At 40.6% G+C, this 18,536-nt stretch overlaps 1 protein-coding gene across 37 annotated transcripts in view; it reads left to right on the plus strand.

Annotated features, from left to right (window-relative positions):
• The window catches only part of DTNA (dystrobrevin alpha), a 233,755-nt gene that overhangs the window by 206,355 nt on the left and 8,864 nt on the right, over positions 1-18,536 (plus strand). For 25 of the 37 annotated variants that reach the window (XM_069779269.1, XM_069779271.1, XM_069779268.1 and 22 more), the window contains 7 exons: positions 126-239; positions 3,533-3,629; positions 5,115-5,132; positions 9,189-9,348; positions 12,138-12,227; positions 12,783-12,951; positions 13,686-13,818. In XM_069779269.1, coding sequence (XP_069635370.1) covers positions 126-239; positions 3,533-3,629; positions 5,115-5,132; positions 9,189-9,348; positions 12,138-12,227; positions 12,783-12,951; positions 13,686-13,818 — 781 coding nt within the window. Of the gene's footprint in view, positions 1-125; positions 240-3,532; positions 3,630-5,114; positions 5,133-9,188; positions 9,349-12,137; positions 12,228-12,782; positions 12,952-13,685; positions 13,819-17,084; positions 17,132-18,536 lie in introns of all 37 variants that reach the window. The other 12 variants (XM_069779262.1, XM_069779263.1, XM_069779277.1 and 9 more) reach the window with 2 other exon arrangements.

Below are 18,536 nucleotides of genomic sequence, written 5' to 3' on the forward strand. Positions count from 1 at the left end.
GTCATTATATCTACGTTGATGAAGAGCTACGTACAATCATACTTTTTCTCCTCTTGAGACGTCCAGTGAGCTGGTTTTGTGTAAAATTACTGACTTGGACTCTTCTGCTTATTCTCCTCCCCAAGAGAAATCCTACAGGAGATCCAGAGGCTGCGACTTGAACATGAGCAGGCGTCTCAGCCCACACCGGAGAAGGCACAACAAAATCCCACTCTCCTTGCAGAGCTCCGGCTCCTGAGGTAAGTCCACAGCAGTAAAACCTCTGGCCATGACTGGGGCGAGCCAGTCGTTCTCAGTAAGAGAAGAAATAAGAGATAAGCCCGGCTTATGGCTTTGGGGGCTTTTTAAAGTAAATAACACAATGTGTATTTTTTGTCCATTTTTGGTGCAGGCTGTGGTCCTAGAAGTAATTAAGCTTATGCTTTAAACAGCATGCATGAGGAATCTCACATATTACTCATCTACATTAAATTAAGCATGTGCATTACTGTTTGCAGAGTTAGGCCCTTAGGTCATTTGGAATAGGTCCCCACAGCCCTGTCCAAATGCCATTAATTATATGGGGGAAAATATCGTTCTGTCAGAACAACTGCTTCTACAAAGACTTCTTTTTTATCCTAAAGTAAATAAAGAACTACATGAAAATACAGCCAGAATTAGACATTCATTTTTGGAAATTTCCCCCATGTGTTGGACTCTAAGGAGAGGTCAGTTCTTTTCATGGTGCAAGACCAGGCTGCAGAATGATCCTCCTTGTCACGTGGGAAGTGAGGAGTAATGTCATCTGCAGCAGCTGAAGATTTGGAGGATCGTTTCTCCAATTATCCCACCAAGCTAAAAACATTGATATGGATGTGTCTGAATGTTAATTAGGATGCTCTACATGGATTTACTAATTGGTGTGTGTATCATATTGAAGAAGTACAATAGTCATTGGCCCAGATCTGCAGGCTCCCTGCAAGTCCTGACATGCATGTTGTGAGAGCCAGACAGAATCCGGTAAGAAGTATTCAAAACACTTCATGTGAATAGAGAATAGGGTGCAAACACTTTCTTTCTAGTGAAATAATGCTAGATTAAATTTTATCCCCCTGCATAGAGCAGTTCTCTCATGAGAAGGCTAAGGAACACTTAGCACTCCTCACACAAGTAATATTTTAGTGGTCTGATTCATAACCAAGGGAAGTTACTGTAAGAAACTGTGCTAAATTTTTTCTTTACAAATACTGTATAGGTTTACTATGGAGTTTTTCACACTAAAATATTTTTCTGTTTCACAAATCATTTCCTTTCCAATCTGAAGACAAATTAGCTTCTTCATTTCTACAAGTGATTTTAGTATGTAATTACTTCTAGATATCTACAGGCAAGTGACATTCTGTGAGACATATAAAACTGACTGTGAAGAAAGTGAGTACACCACATAAAATATACCAATAATGTAGCTCCTGTGCATCAAGCTTAAAGTCTATTTTGAGCAGGTTTAGGAGATTAGCTTTCTATGACGTAGTTGACAAATAGAATTCATTATCCTTAAAAAAAAAAATCAAATGACTGTGCAGTGTTAGCAGACTGACTACTTAATTTTTCCCTCTTTTCAATTTTGCTACACATATTAAAAGCATAATATCCTTATTTGAATTTCCTGACATGGGATGTCCCTAGGCAGTGATGCTGAGTTCCTCAGTTATGATATCTTTTCTGATTTAACATGCAGCGTCAGAGTCAGAAAATAACTTTTAATCTGTGGGTCTGTGCTGCTTTGCATACCTTCTAAAATGTTGAGCATTTGAGAGGCAAAAGATTGGCTTTTGATTTTCTGTGGAATTTCAACACCGCCTCAAATTCCTAGACACTTAAGATGTCATGAGGCTGTTCTTATCATGTGTAAAACAGAAGGACTCAGAACAGCAGCACTGATTTATGTCTGTTACCCCGCAGATTTTGGGGGCTTGAAGCAGCTAGGAGAGTAGGGCAGTTTAGTTCATATAATACTAAGAAATGCTGGAATCTGTAAATTATGTTCTGGGTACCTGTCCCAGCATCTTTCACTAGCTGCTGTAGTGTTGCACATTTGCCGAAATGAGATTCTGAACACAGCATTCCTTCATATTACCAGGGCGGTCTTGCAGACAGGTTGGAAAGCCCATTGCTTCCGAGAACTTGCTCTGGAGTACAGCAGGAGAAAAAAGTCAGAGAAGCAGCCTGTACATTGCACGCTGCTTAGATCCTCTGTCCCCGTAGAATGAATCTAAAACTCAGCAGAGGTCTGTGCTAGGACCTGCCACTTCAAATTACATGGATAGGGTATCTTATTTTTAATTAGCAGTTTCTTAAACTTAGTTGCCTTTGTACAGTTCATAGCATTTCCAACCATTACATGCCTGGAAAAGAAAAGCCAACACAGGCAATTTGTAGCAGAAAATAGATTAATCCTCCAGAAGAGTAAATACAACCTGGCAGTTTTACTATATGATCCTATTATATAGGTGAGAGAGAGCACACATGAGCAATCCTGTAGAAATCAGTGTTGCTTATATCAGTAACTTCTCACTTACAGAGGAGGCTCAATCTCATATTTCCCAAAATATAGGAAATGTACTTAGTCTTGTAGGCTGTGGTGCTTTTCCATCTAGGATTAAATTGTCATATTTTGTAGGTAGTACAAGGCTAATGACATAGTGGTTTTATGTTATTAGCAACCTAGTAGTGTATAAAATGCACCTAATATGTATGTTTTTCAACAGTAATGTTGTTAATTATGTCATGGCTTCCAGGAGGCAGCAATTTTATTTTGTATTTATGTGGGAACCTCTCACACAATTTAGTGATTGAACATGTGCAAGTGCTGAACCCCCGTCCTGTGCAGTGGAGCTGTGCAGAATCAAAGCTGCTCCCATTTATGGGGGCACAAACTGGCTGTCACTCGAAATGGCTCAGTATTCACACTGTCACAGGAGCAGCACTGGACTCCGAGTCCAAAGAGGTGTTTTCAAGCAGTTATATCTCCACTATGTGACAGTCTTACTCCTGCTTTCAGAAAAAAAAAACAGAAACAAAAGCAGATCACTGTGGTTTTCTGGCTGAATTTCTGAACTCTCTTAGCTTCTCTGATATCTCGCTTTGTTCAGTGCCCCTGCTGTAATTTCATGTCCTTCAGGGCATGGCTTTAATTTCTCATGACAGCTAGTGAGGTTATTGACTAGAGAGATCCAAAGACAAAAATTGCCAGGCATTCCCACAAGGGAATGTAGCACCAATTTGTTTGAACCTCATTGGTACTTTGGAGAAAGGTCTGTGTCAGTGTCTTTTTCCTAATCACTATATTCAGTCCCATGAATATTCTCAGTATGAGGGAACTCCCTAGCTTTCATGTAGCCCCATTTCTAAGCACTATGCTGAATTCATACAGTGTGTTGGCTTTCCTGCGATCTATAGGCATATACCTCATAGTCAGGCTGGGGAAACGATGCAGTTAAAAGCTGCTGACGCTGTGAGGGGTAAGCTCTGATCAGATCTGCTTGTTTCTCAGACAGCGGAAGGATGAGCTGGAACAGAGGATGTCTGCTCTCCAGGAAAGCCGGAGGGAGCTTATGGTTCAGTTAGAAGGCCTCATGAAACTGCTGAAGGTAAGGAGCTCCACCTCATACTACCAAGGAGAACAGGCAGAGTGAGGCAAGAGAGGAGAGGGAGGAGATATGATGACAGAACTCTGCAGAACTTGACTATTTTCACCCATAAAATTTGGCTTTGTTTCCTTCCTTTTCTGTATTTTGCCTTGGTCTTTCAATTCAGGGGTTTCAAATGATGCTCAGATGATGTTCCTGTAGTAAAACTGCATCACCGTTGTCACCTACTGCTAAGTGGATGGAACATCAGAGACAGGCTCTGAACTATTGAATAATTAATACAATCCTTTAAATAATACTGCAGCATGATGCAATACAGTCCTGGTTTGCTCTTTTGTAGAAGGATTTGGCTGCATCTCTAGATTTCAGGCTAGCAATCTCTGGATCGACCATTCGACATGTCCAAACACAAAACATTTTGTGGTCTGGTTTCAGGTGTTTTTAGAGTTTTCTCTGTTGAGGACATCACATAAAAAAACATAAGAAAAGAAACAAACTGACACGTAAACCAAGTTAACTAGTAACTGTGAGAAAAACAACTCAGCGCTGTACACTATTACCTACTCCAGCTGACAGTACAGAATTGCTTTTGCTAGTTCCTTTAACTTTGCCCATTCAGTTGCTTGTTCTGTAAGACATGCCATTTGACAACCACATCTAACTCTCTGATCTTAGAGATGCTTCCCCAACAGCACTTGGTCATTTTCATAAATAAAGAAACAAGCCCTTGTTAAACAAACGAAACATGCCTCAACAAAGGATCTCAGTTAAAAATGAAGATATCAAAAAGCATGTGCATTTTTAAGACAGGCTAGGGTAAGATGGAAAATGTGTCTTTATTTGCAGAGTCCAGCCCTATTTTACCTGATGTGCCTCAGGACAGATGATGTCAGAAATTCACATTGGAAGAAAGTGCTCTGAATGGCATGAAAGTCTGTTTTGTTGTTGGCCATGCCAGATAAAATGAGTGCAGGAAAATTCAGTGCAACTTGGGTCAACTATGGCTCTGATAACAGCAGAAAGAATTTCACTGAAATCCATTTAGCAACGTGTGTTTGCATCAAAGGATGAGTTTGACCCCTTATGTCATTTGCACCTCCTCAAGCACAGGCTCCTGCAGCCACAATGCAGGAATTGGTGGCACCCGAGCAGCAGAGCCCACCAAGTAGCCAGCAGATTATTGGGAGCTGGAAGTAGACGGTATACTTTTCACTCTACCTATGAAATGCTGCAGTGCTACAACTAGCAGTCAGGGCTGCCTGCTGTCATTGCACTGCCTGGACAAAGAGAATCTGGGGTAGGAAACGGTAGTAGCTTTCTGCACACTTTACACTGTTCTGGTGTTTCAAAGTGTGCAGAGGTGGGACCATGACCTGGTCACATACCTCGACTGTACCTTTAACCCTGTACTCCAAATTTGGCCTTGGTATCTGTTCTTCACTTACATCCTGGCTAATCTCATGTGCTGATCCTTTTTTTCTTTAGGAAGAAGAATTGAAACAGGTAGTAAGTTACCTCCTTACTGGAGGCCTCACTAACTCCTAAATGTGATTGTTTTCCTGTGATTTATTTTACTTCCTTTGCTTGAAATGTGTGTGTGTTCTTTTGACCAAAATTAACACTTTGCAATTTTTTCACACATTATTTTCAAGTATCCTGGAGCAATTTTCACAATTAAACATCTTAGCCCTCCAGAAAGTGAGTCATGGCTACAAGGAGTCTTGATCTTTTTCTCACTCTTCTAAATAAGAACATGTAAGATATGGAAACCACTAACCGAAAGTAGTGAAACCAACCTAGAATATGAATTAAAGAACACTTCTACTATAGATAACATTTTGAAAAGGTAATGAGAATTTGGAACTTTAAGAAAAACATAACTGAGTTTAAATTAGACCAGGGCAATGAGTTTGAGGCCCCACTTTATCCAGAAAAAGTCAGGGCATTGTGTGCACATCTTTTAACATCGGTCCTGATGTTAACAGTCCTGTGAGTCTTCAGGAACATAATGTAGTTTCTAAATGGCTTCTGCAACCTGGACCAAAAAGGGCAAGTATTTATATTACTAATGGTAAATTTTAGAAGATTTAATTGTTTTGGAGCTTTTTATTATCAAAATGGATCTTGGAAAGATATTAGGCTAAAAAAAGCACTTTTCAGACAGCAGTCTGATTTATGAGTCTGATAAAAATGTTTCATTTTAACAAAACACATTTCCTCTTGCGTTCATCAGCAGAACTACAGTCACAAGGCTGATGTGTTCTGTCTATGGTAGAGCATGCAGACTTTGTAGGTAATGCTCACCTTCATATAACTAATATTTTGGCTAATTTTTGTAGAGCATCAATCTGTTGCACACAAAAAAATAAATCTGAACAAACATCACCTGCATGTAAGAGCTGGTTTTTTCGATTCTGCAGTATTGAAAGATCTTCCATTCACAAAAGAGAAGTTTCCCACGTGACAAGAGTTTCCCTATCATATAAAATGTTCACTGGACAGTACAAGTGAAAGCACATTTTCAGGCTGTTATGAGATATTATTTTTTTCTTCCAAGAGTAATAGCCTCGCTGAATACCAGGTGATGATGCTAAAGAATTACTCTCACAATTTTCCATTAAATGATCCCCATTACGCTATGCCATTTCATGATCTGTTGAGAGAAACAGGATTAAATTAATTTCTGGAGGAATTCAGTTGGAATGAGCAGCCTGGCAATTCATCTAATGCTTACGAACTTTCTATTTCTCTCCTGCCCTTCCTTGAGAAAGGATAATGAGTTCTTCACATCCGTGTCGTTTGATGAGGCTGTGTGACAGGCTTTCCCCATATGTCATCCCAATTCAGTTCCGGCAGAGGGAGCAATGGGCTAAAGCTCCTGTAAAGCCAGTTTTTATTTCAGGCATTTTATCCTAAGCGTGCATTACAGTTGATAGTGGGAAATCTTTTCCTGTCTAGCAAGGGTTAACTTAAAATCCATAGCAGGTTGACTAGGAATGGTGAATTAAATAAAATACATGGAAGTTTTCCTAAAAGGCATGAGAACATTGATAGATGCAACCAAGTACAACATAAAAGCTGAAGCCATTCACATATCCCTGGTAGCTCCCCTTTCAGCATGCCTTAGCCCTCAGCTGGTGGGGCTGCCGAGGTTTGGGAGCAATTCGGTGCTCAATTTCTCCGTTGAGATTACCAGGAAGTCACTACTGATTATTATCACAGGTTTCAGGCCATTAGCTCTAGCCTGTGAAAAACACATTTCACCTGATAACCACTAAGCAGGAATTCAATCCCATCCTGATAGCATTCCATTCCCACAAACTTGGGCTGAGGTGGATCTAGATGAGTAAAAGATAATTGAAGTGTTCACTTCTCTGAAATTAGGCATTCCCTAATAACCTCCTGTTTCAACTTGCTGTTCATCAGTTCTGTCTGATACTGCCCAAATAGTATAAAAAGAGAGAAGTTCTTTACTGGAGAGGGGACTCCAAATGCTTCATTTCCCTGTGCTCCCCAAACAGTTTGTTCCAACAAAAAAGCTACAGATAAGAGAGCACTGTTTATCATAAACACAAGATCTCAGTCATAGCTGCAAAGCAGACACAAGGGTAAGCACCGGCGTACAACAGCTTTTACATTGCTCTTGTGGGAAAATTCCAGTGAAGAAGTACTGGCAGGCATCTGTTATTTTTAGTAAATAAAATGCCTATTCTGAAGTTCATTCCTTTAATGTGACCTGACTATAGGAAGCAAATTTTGTCCATTTTTTTCTCATCTTCTCTGAAAGTTCCCACTGTTGTTGGTGTCCCCTAGAACCAAGACCAAAGGCAAAGGGGAGCTGAGGAAAAAGGGCAAGCAAAAGAGGGAGCTGGGAACCAGAAATTCTTTTGCACATTTGTTTCACAGAGGATGAAACATGCCCTGTCAGGACATCAGAGGAGATAGCTGTAGATCCCAGATCCCCTCCCTGATGGGGACCTCCAAGGACCTTGGAACATCTCCAGGTTGCTCAGTGCCCTGCCTCTGGAGGACTAGAGATCTGCATTTCTGCTGGAGTGGGTACAGATGATTCCAGAAACAGGAGAGCATCTGGCCTTTATGTATTCTACTTCCCTTTCATCCATCATTTAAATGTTTTAAAACCAACCATTAAAGAAATTTTAAGTGTTAAATCCTCCATTCTCCCATCAGTAATGTGCTTATTCCTCATAAACCTAATTTGCCCTTGATGTCTTTCTGGTGATAATGTCTCTTAGAAAGGGGTGATAGGAGAAAAGAACAAATAGCTTAGTATTCTGATGCATTATTTATGGTCCAGGGCAGGAATTCATAAAAATCTCAAGGGCAATGCTGCACTCCTCCTGCAATGGGCTGCTATTGTCTTTTTTAGAACATATCTGCCAAACCATATCAGGGCTGCAGTGGCAGCCACTACCAGAGTCAAAATAAATGCCATAGGAAGAGTTAAGAAGTTCTCCTGAATTCTCAAAATAGAGCCAGGGTGAGGGAAACACCAGCCCTCAGCTTACTTTTCACTGTAAACAACCAGGGGCATGTGTTGCACTCAAGCCAACTCTATCCTTGGCATCTACCAAACACAGGTTTTCAGTCAAAAGCCGTGTGCAGTTTGGTGTGGGTGCAGCATTTGTTTTTCCTTATGTGGATACACGTTCCCAGGGGTTTTGAAACAGTGGATGAAAAGGGCACTGTGTCTCTTGGTATCACTCACCCAGCTGCGTTTGTAAAAATGACTATTTTGTCAAGTCTGCCTGAATTTCAGCTAAGTAATACTAACTGTAAGGTGCTAACAGCATGACATTTTATATGACTGGTGTTAAAACATTTTCACTTCCAGCAGCTAAACCCATAGCAGGAATTTATATTGCCCTATCCCCACAGTGTTTTGGGAGTGCCTGAGTATATCCTGTAGAGCGAACAATTTAATAGTATGATTTAATAACAGCTTAAAATAGTTCTCTGGCTCCGAATAAAAAGCAGAAAGCTATATTATTTATTGCAAGTGTCAGACTTTATGTGACTGAGAGGTTACACATACCGTGAACTTCTCCTGCAGGGAGGCAGAGGGCATGGCTGTGATCGGCTCTCAAGGCAGTGCTCTGATGAAAGGGGCTGTTTCAGTCCCTTGACCAGGCTGAAAGCCACGTCGGTGCCAGCATCTTTCCCTTTCTCACAGCCTGAAGGGGTTATGTTTTATCAAACATGCATGCCAACTAGGGGAGTGAGAGAGGGAAGAGGGCAGAGAGAAGGTCTATACTTCAGTGCATATGAACTTGGAATTTTTTTTAATTTAGCTGCCTGACATTTTCCCATGCTTAAAGGAAGTCAGATCTTGACTCATATTTTCCTACTTAGTATTTTTCTACACAGAAGCCTTGCTGTCTGCTAACAGCTGACTTCAGTATATTTCTTTTAGCAAAATTAACATTACCCAACTGATTTACAAACAGCGTGATGCCTTTAAGCTGAGGGATGGGTGACGAGGACAGCGGGCGAGGGCTCTTGCAAAGACCTGTTTAACCCCTTGTGATTGTTTTGCAGACCCAAGGGGCAGGCTCCCCACGTTCCTCACCCAGTCACACTATCAGTCGGCCGATTCCAATGCCCATCAGGTCTGCCTCTGCCTGCTCCACCCCAACCCACGCACCTCAGGACTCTCTGACTGGGGTGGGAGGAGATGTGCAGGAAGCCTTTGCACAAAGTAAGTCTCATTAATAGCTTGTCTCAGGTACTCAGAGACTGTTTGAAGAATCATTATTTCTTGTGGCTAATAACTAAATGAACGTGAGCTTCTGAGTTACATGCAATGAAACAAAACAAAACAAAACCATCTGCAACAACTGTGTTTTGCCATTGAAAATCAACTTTGTCAGCCATCAGACTTTGCTGTCAAAGCAAGCAGGTAAGCAGAAACTGGACGATGATGACAAATAATGGATTTTGTGGTAAGAGGGAATTTTAATGCAAGATGGTCAGACCATTATCAGTGCTTTGTTAACCAGAAGAAGAAAAATTGCCATTGAGTTCAGCAACGCGTTGTCATTGTGTTTGGTTTTAAATAAAGGCTTTGCTAGGAATAGATGATACAATCATAGAATTAGTTCAGGTAGAAAGGACTCTTGTAAGTCACCATGTCCTCCTGCTCCAAGAAAGAGGGCTTCAAAGTGAGATCAGACTGTTGAGGACCTTAACCATTTGAGTTCCCAGTTGAGTTCTGGATGGCTCCTGGTATGCATTTTCCACAGCCTCTGTTTCCAGTGTTTGACCATGCTTACTGTGTAAATTTTTTGTCCTTGTATCTGACTGGAACATCCCTTGATGCAACTTGTGACTGTTGTCCCTTGTCCTTTTGCTTTGGGCCTCTGAGAAGGGTCCAGCTAGACTAGACAGGAATCAAGCTAGATGAATGCGTTTCCAGAAAACTGCCATAGGCTGCACCATGTTTCTCACTCCTCTTTCCACATCTTTGTCAAGTAACAATAAATTTTAAACCGATTACATTATTATGTTGACTACTAAAGAAAATAGTCTATGTGATCTAAATGAAGAAATATTCCTTCTTTTTCTAATCTGCTCTGTCCTAAAATATTTACATCACTGCAATTCTTTTATTTGAATAAATTTTTTCCCCATTTCCCTAGTACAAAACAAACGTAAGTGGAGCTCTGGAGTTCCTCTGCTACAGTGGAAGCGTGTTTGTTCCCAGGAGCCCAGTTCAGCCCTCTCATGCACCCTTCCCCTTGGTTTTCATGGGAGCTGTGTCTGTGTGTATATCTTAGGACAAGGTTGAATCTGTAATGCAATCAAGAACTTTCTGCTAAAGTGCTTGTCAATTCATGTATTGAACATAGGCATAATTCCCAGTCCCAACATAACAGGGTGCTGGATGTCTCATTTTCTGTGGCAAAAGAAACAGGCAAGAAATATTTTTCTTCTTTCTGCTGTGAAAAAAATTGAGACAAGCAAAAATATGGACCACTAACCCCTATGCTGTTATAGGACAGTTTCTTCCAGAGCTAAGAGTAAGAGAAATAATGTAGTGGCCACAATAAAATATCCATAAATAATACTAAGGCTGCCTCAGGCAAATGCTTCTTAAGTATATAAGTGTGTTCTGTTCAAGATAAAAAACAATATAAAAAGGTTAGCGATCACATTTTAAAACTGCTGCATTTGATAAATATCTAGCTTTATGTCATTATTTACCATATTCTTTAGATGGGAAGGTCAAACCCAAAGAACTTGAAGCCAGCCATTCTGTCACATCTTGACATATGACTTGGTGGGGGCGGGACTGAGATTTTACGGCTCCGTTCTGTGCTGCACCAACAGAGATCTGCCAATATATACATAATGCAGACAAGCCACGGTTAAAGCATCGTTTATCTTGGGGGCGAGGGGGGTCTCTTTCCTGGTGTTTGCAATAGTTCAGAGATAGATACAAAATTGAGAAGACTTTAGAGAGGGAGTGACTGTCTGAGTGTTTGTGTGTGTGTAAGAGAGAGATTAACTACTTTAATTTACATTCCAGTAACCATTTGCTAATTGATATATTTAAAAAACCTCTTTAAGATTTGGGGAACTTTTAAAAATGTATTGTTTTACATTCAGCCAGTTTTAAAGAATCTACAGCAGTCAAATCCTGCCAATTCCTGTGAATAATCCATTCTGGGAGATTAGAGGTTCCGTGGGATATATTGATCATTCAGCTACAATAGGAGCTATGTTTGGGATTTGGGGGAGTTAAGCACGCGTTACCCACAGCCTGCTCCTAGGGAAGGAGTATTTCATGCAGCTCACAAGGATCTTTCATGATTGATGGTTAAGGGAATATTGCCAGGTTCAGCAGGGAAGCACTTCTAGATCCATTATTAGAAAGAGTTTAAAAGCAGCTTGGGGCTGTTTAGAGAGGCAATAGTGCTTCCTTTATTAAAAAAAGAGAGAGAGAGACAGAGAAAGTAAATTATGGAATATACAAGAAAGTCCTTGAGCTACAGGAGAGGCTGAGAGGGACCAGAGAAGAAAAATCCATATCAGTCTTGATGAGGTCAAGTATGTTTCTTCAACATTTGCCATAATTACGTGGCAAATACCTGGCAATAATGGTGTCATTAAACAGAGCTGTGGGAACTTAGAGAAAACACTTCATTTCTTCCCTCCTCCCCCACAGACATTGTAAATGAGTTCACGCTGGATTTAATCTTCCAGGCCTGGTCTGCTGGTGTCACCACACAAATGCAAGCTTGATGGCAATGAATAATCTCCGCATATCTGGCATTGTGATTAAATGAAGCATGAGGGTAGGCTTCTGCTCTTGCATACAGCATAAGTAAATGAGGCTATTGTGCAGAGAACTGTTCTGCACGTGTCCCTCGTAAGGACTTTGGTACCCTGAATTATCACAATGGCAGCTTTCAGCACGGTTAAAACTGCTTTCAACATATTTTGTGAAGAATATTAACACTGTGTTTTGTCTTTCTCTTGCTTCAGGTGCAAGACGAAACTTAAGAAACGATTTGCTGGTGGCAGCAGATTCAATCACCAACACGATGTCGTCTTTGGTAAAAGAACTAAATTCTGGTGAGCGAGGCTAACGAGGGTGGATAGTCACCTCATTAATATTTCACACATATTTGAAAAAATGGGAGGTAGGAAAATATAAGCCAACAAAAAAGCAGTGTAATGTAGCTTCAAAGCTTTTTATGCTGTTAGAAAAAAGTCCCTAAATAACAGCTTTAGGAATACAGCAGTTCTGAAAGCCATGGGTGTAGAGGTGCAGCTGGATACAGTGAAGACTTTGAGAAGTTTGTATGTGATTCCATGTGGAGTGGGATTTCGCTCTTCAGAGATTTCATTCAGTATAGAACATATAGGACCTGTTATAAAATGCAGTCTGTGGTATTCTCATTAAAATATCCTACCTAATAAGCGAGATAAGCAAAAGCTTCACTATTCTGTCCCACCACAAGAAGAAAACTATTAGCTCTGCAGATATACATAGAATAATACACTGTTATTTGCTGTAAGGAGGTGGCATTCTAAATTGGAAAGTCAGAGAAAGGCTTAGAAAAATAGGCAAGCATACTTTCTCTTGTGAAAGTTAAATGGAACCATGTGTCGCCTTTTGTTTCACAGAAGTGGGCAGCGAGACAGAAAGCAATGTGGATTCTGAATTTGGACGGACTCATTTTGATGACCTTGTGCCATCCCCAACGTCTGAGAAGGCTTTCCTGGCGCAGATCCATGCGCGGAAGCCAGGGTACATCCACAGCGCTGCTGCCACCGGCTCCATCCGCAGTGACATGTGGGTACCTGCTCCATTCGCCACCTTCTTCTCATTCTTCTTCTGTTGAAAACCATATGCAGCATGTAATATTTTCTCTCCCTCTCAACTATTTGATTGCCAAAAAAATGCCTAAATCCAGGTGAGGACAGCTTCATGGTTAGATAGTAGTGAGCTCTGTAAACAGTAAAGGCCAGAGCTTAGGATGCCCTCAGGAGTGAGCTGTCCCGCATCCAGTCTGGTACACTCGGGCAGTGTGGAGACAGTGGGACAGCTGTGCTCCCTAGTATGCCCTGCAGTCCTATTTCCTGCTTATCCAGGCTGAGGGGCCTGTTGGAGCCCACTGGAAAAAGAGAAGCTTTTAACTGGAAAAGACAGAATGCTTTTTATTGACCAACTCGATCAACAAACTGATTTATTTTTAGAACCTGAATTTTCCTATCAAAGACAATAGGCATCTTTCCAGTTACTTTTAGTTCAACCTCTTTGTATCAAGTTATTGAGAAATTTTGTTACTCATTTCCCTAGGGCTGTATCCCCAAAATGCTTTCAGCAGAATATGGCCTTTGGTCTACCAGACCACTGGAGAGGGGAAATAGCAGAAGTGTTTTCCACTGCCAGGAAAATGCTAACCAATGGCGCATGTGGTTAGACTAAAAGTATCCCGCTCTCCTCATAGCTTACAATAAAGGGAAGTTTTATTGACTCTGAATGTCATTCATCTCAGGAGGCTATTTATTAATAATTGTCTTTAGGGTTACAGAAGATGGAGACCCCTATGTCAGAGCAGATGATGAAAATTATGAGAATGACTCTGTCCGCCAGCTGGAGAACGAACTGAAGATGGAGGAGTACCTGAAGCAGAAGCTGCAGGATGAGGCATACCAGGTGGGAGAAGGACACTGTCTGCCCATGTGTCTCCATAAGTGAGAAAGAGTAATGCACCTTAGCTGCCCAGTGCCCTTCTTAACCTGTCCTGGGCCCTGAGGCATGATCTCTTCTCAGTTACTAGAGCAGCCACATTCCAAAAACTGCTGTTGTTCTCTTCCACAGACACGCACGCATCTAGCCTTTGTACATATCCAGGAAGACCATGCTGCCTGAGGCACACAAGAGTAATCCTTAAGCTTACCAGGGCATCAGGTGGGACAGAATTGCCTCTGAGCTTGTTCTCTGCCAGTGCCTACCAAGTCACTTAGACCTCATTCCCCCCTACCACAGAGGCTGCTTGGTGGTGTCAAGCTGAGTTCTTGCTATATTCAGGTTATTTTTTTTCTCCAGTAGCAAAAAACATCCATAATGGTTTCTCCAGTGTGAACTGAAGCTCAAGTGCAGTCTGTATGTTATTGTCATTGTCAGCATCTGGAAGGAGAGGAAAGGGTATGAAATGAACTGTATCCCAGAGGACCAGGTATTCAACAAGCATCTAGTATAGAGAAGCCTGGGGATTTGGCATTAAACACTCCCTGAGGAAGTTTTCAAAGGTCATTTGCTTAAGAGTCTGAGTAAAGCAAATTTGCCAGGGGGAGCTGGAATTCTGTAGGTATCCTGTCCTTTCTGCATAATGGTCTCCACTTCTACCTGGTGTAATGGACTATCACCAGTTTTTAAATTATTCTGACTTGGATCATCCTAATATAAAATTCATTACTTGGTAGTAATGTTGGTAGTAATGTCAGTAGGAGGGCACACCCAGTTCAGTTATTTGGGAGCAGAGCTGAAGCAAGCAAAAATAACTATATTCCCACATGATGATCAATTAAAATTTGGAACTCAGCACTACAGAGTATAACAGAGACCAAAAGTATAAATGGGCAAAACAAAGGATTAAGCAGGTACTGAGATATCAGGTGTATGGAAATGAGGTTCAAAAGCACCTTCTGGGCAGGAATTCTTTTAAACTGCTGATTGCTGGGAGCTAACAAAATCTAGCCTTTTTTTCTGGTAGTTTTTCTCTAGTGTCCACTGCCAGGCACTTTGGAGACAAGAATCTGGGACTGACAGGCTTGTGATCTAATGAAGAATGGTGGCTCCTTTGGTCTTCTTTTCTGTAAATCTACTAGGATAAGTTAGTCTTGTAAAAGTTCATTGACTCATATCAAAATTGTAGGTAGTTTTGAGGTTGATGTGAGCATCTTTCTGTTGTTGTTGTTTACCTAGGTCTGCTACATGCCCATGGTAGCCTGCCAAAAGTAATTTTGTTGCAAAGGTCTTTAAGGACATGACAACAGCAGCAAAATTGTTATAGACTATCTACTAAGGAAACAGTGGGTGACATGGGGTTTTTTTGTCACAATTTTTTAGCCAAGATAGGAAATGGCAAAAATGACAGCCTTTTAACTTCTGAACAGGTTGAGCAGCTACTGCTGATGCAATGGAAAGTAATTGTCAGTTATAAGGAAGGAGTACCTCAGTGATGACAGCTGTCAAGCATCAAATAATAAATGTTATTATTGCTGGTAAAAATTCCATTTTCTCTAGAAAGAACGATAGACCGATTTGACTCTACTTTGGTTACAGTATGGAAGTGCAATATATGGCAACAGTGTTACACGAGTTTCACAGGTTACAATGGAATTTTGTACACGCACAAAATTAAGTATGCATGTGCACTGCAAAATAAGGGCATTCATTGTGCAGTAGAAGTTACACATGTCACTCAATAGAACTGGGTGTTACTCTTACTTCAGTCAAAATAGAGCTTTTCTACTGTCTTCCAGCAACATTCCCGGAAGAAGGGGAAGAAATCTTCTCCCTATCAATGTCAGAATAAAACTCCTTTTGAATTTAGGTCAGCCAAAACTACATCCAGGTGAACTTTTTTCCCCATTGTTTTACATGATTTATTTCCACTGAGGGGAAAAAAAAGCAGAAAAAGAGAAAGGCTTTTTTCTTTCAAAAATGTGTTCACTGAGGGAACAGAAAGTCCTCATTCTAGACAAGTTCTGTTTAATAGCATTTTTTCCAAAAGGAATTATTTCATGATGTACTTCACTGTCTTTGAGATTGTCAGCTCCTATCAGCCAATGATTTGACAGTAGTGACTTGTAAGTAGAAACTATTTTTAGTTGATAACCACAGACCCAAGGCATGCAACGCTTGAGAAGTCCTTCCCAATATGGTTGATGCCCTTTCAATTAGGGAACAGGTTCAAAGGAAGCAAGAAAAAGTATTAAGTTAGTAGAGACCAGTAGGATAATTAGGAGTTGTTTGAATAGTGTCATGTGTTGATCCTGAGACATGTACTTGTTCTCTGCACTTGGCAGTTAATTTGTGGTATTTTTCTATTCTATTCCTTTTTCTACCAGTATCACTGAGTAGTCTCTAAAGACACAACTTTCTGCTTGCAAAAACAAAGGAAAATTGGAAAATTTCTGTTTAGGGTATCCTTTTGAACAGTGGCCAGGTCAACTATTCTCATTTTGCATCAAACCATTGGAATTTATTACAGGCTATTTTACTATTTGTACTTACGTGTACACTGCATTCATCTGGATAGCCAAAAAAAGGTGGTGGCTGTAGCTATCATAATGCAATTGTCAGCTGAAAAAAATCTGTGAGGGGGAACTCCTACTAAGATTACAGAATGGTAACCTCAGTAACAATATGGTAACCATTTTTATGTTGTTAAATGTCTCACTTTGTGTCAAAGCAGCACATTTAGAAAAACATGTAGATGTAGTGTAGCATGGAAGATGTTTGGTCAAAACCCACTCTTGTTATTTCGTGTCACCTTGTCTCCAAGCAAGATTTTCAAGCTAAACTCTAAATTAGTATTAAAGTACAGGCAAAAAACTCAAGACGCATGAGGAAATCTGGGACAGGGAAACTCAAAGGAGGCTTCTTTCTTTCTCTTTTTTTTTTGAAGCATGTTGTAAATAACAAGTATCTGTACCAGAAAAAAACACGTTTAGTGCACAAGTGTAAATGCTAACAGTGCTTACCCTCCCACATCTGCTACCAGTTGTGTTCTTGTCACAGTCTTGTGCTGAATGTGTTGTGCAAGAAACTTTTCATTGGGTTTATCTTCTGGGTCCATAATTGCTCCCTTTATTTCTAGGCTTGTGCATGGCTTTCTTCAAAATAATACACTGCTTGGCTGCTCACTGGCTTAATATGTCATCTTCTTGTTTTCTGTCCTTTGTTACCTACAGGTCAGTTTGCAAAGTTGAGTGCAATATCCTTCTCTCTCTCCTCTCAAGTAAGTATCATTATAATTTAGAAGAATGTTTGGAATTAATCCTCGTAATGTGTATTTCAGTTGCAACGCACCTTGCGCTGCCTGAGTGTATGTGACGATGGTGTTTCTTTCTTCTTTCAACCTGTGTTAGGATGCCTAGAAATCTCTCTAAATAATTTCTAATTTTTTGAAATGTGGTTCTAGTCTTGCGGATTCATGTTAAGCCACCACCCTTTATCTTCTTCTTTTGTTGACCATAAGAGTAAGAACATGGGCTTTTCATCCCTGGGGATGACAGATATATTAGCCAGTACGGAGAAACCTTATCCAGAAGATGAGGAATCAGATTACATTTCAGGAGACCTGAGTTTAATTCCTTACAATGCTTTAGTCTTCCTAGGATAACTGAAATAAATAATTTCTGGTGAGACTGGAACATCACAAACGTTAAAGAAAGCAATCCACCAGCCACTTAATCATAGAAGTGTCCTCCAATGTTTTCTGGAAGTTTAAAATGCCCCAATCCAAAGTGCAAAGTACTCAGCTACTAGCTAGAGTCTGGCAATTTAGAGATAAGGCAAGAAGGTCTACAAATTCCCTGCTGGCCTATATTCAGGTCATGTTCCTTACACATGCCAACCTCACAGTTGCAGCACTGAGTTTAATGCCAAGTTCAGCAATTCTCTTTTTCTTCAGGAACACAAACAATGGCTATTTTTATGAAGTAGCCTGTTATTCTGAACATTTGCCCAGGAAATAGGAGACCACACATTTCCTTCTTGCTTCATCTGAATCTGCGGACTCTGCATTTCTGACTTGCTAGGAGAGTACAGTGCCCTGCTGCAAAAATGGCAGTGAGACAATGCTGTCCATCCTACTGCGACACTGAACCATGGGATAACAGGGCCAGAAAGGGAGGAGAAATCAAAATAGGGGTCTGACTCTCATCTGAAAACCGAGTCTCTTCCTCAAAGCCGGAACTGAAGGCAACCAAAGGTCTACTATCAAATGGACACTTCACGTTGGGAGCAGGGTCATGTTCAGATAAGCAAAAACAGTGAATAGCCTGTGCCAACTTTAGCAGGAATTAGTGTTGCTAGATTTTGCATGCCATGTTTTATGCTAGACCTTATTTATATGGCAATTTTGATGGCAAAATTTGACCCTGATTCAAGGAGTTTGCAACTTCTGATGACAGTAGAATTTGGATGTCAAAGTGTGGACCTTGTGAAAGCAGTTGCCAGTCTTCAGTGTTAAAAGCTGTTAGGTATTTCTGAAGCATCTGTCTCAGTGTCTCTGGCAGCTAAAGCAGAATAAATGGATGTGAAAAGCAAATAAATGGTGATACCCAGAGTACTATAAACACCAAATAACTGCTCATAAAAATTCTCCTTACATTGCCCCTCAGGTTACATTCACTTTCTCA

This window comes from Haliaeetus albicilla, chromosome 3, assembly GCF_947461875.1.
Source record: "Haliaeetus albicilla chromosome 3, bHalAlb1.1, whole genome shotgun sequence".
Taxonomy (NCBI): Eukaryota; Metazoa; Chordata; class Aves; order Accipitriformes; family Accipitridae; genus Haliaeetus; species Haliaeetus albicilla.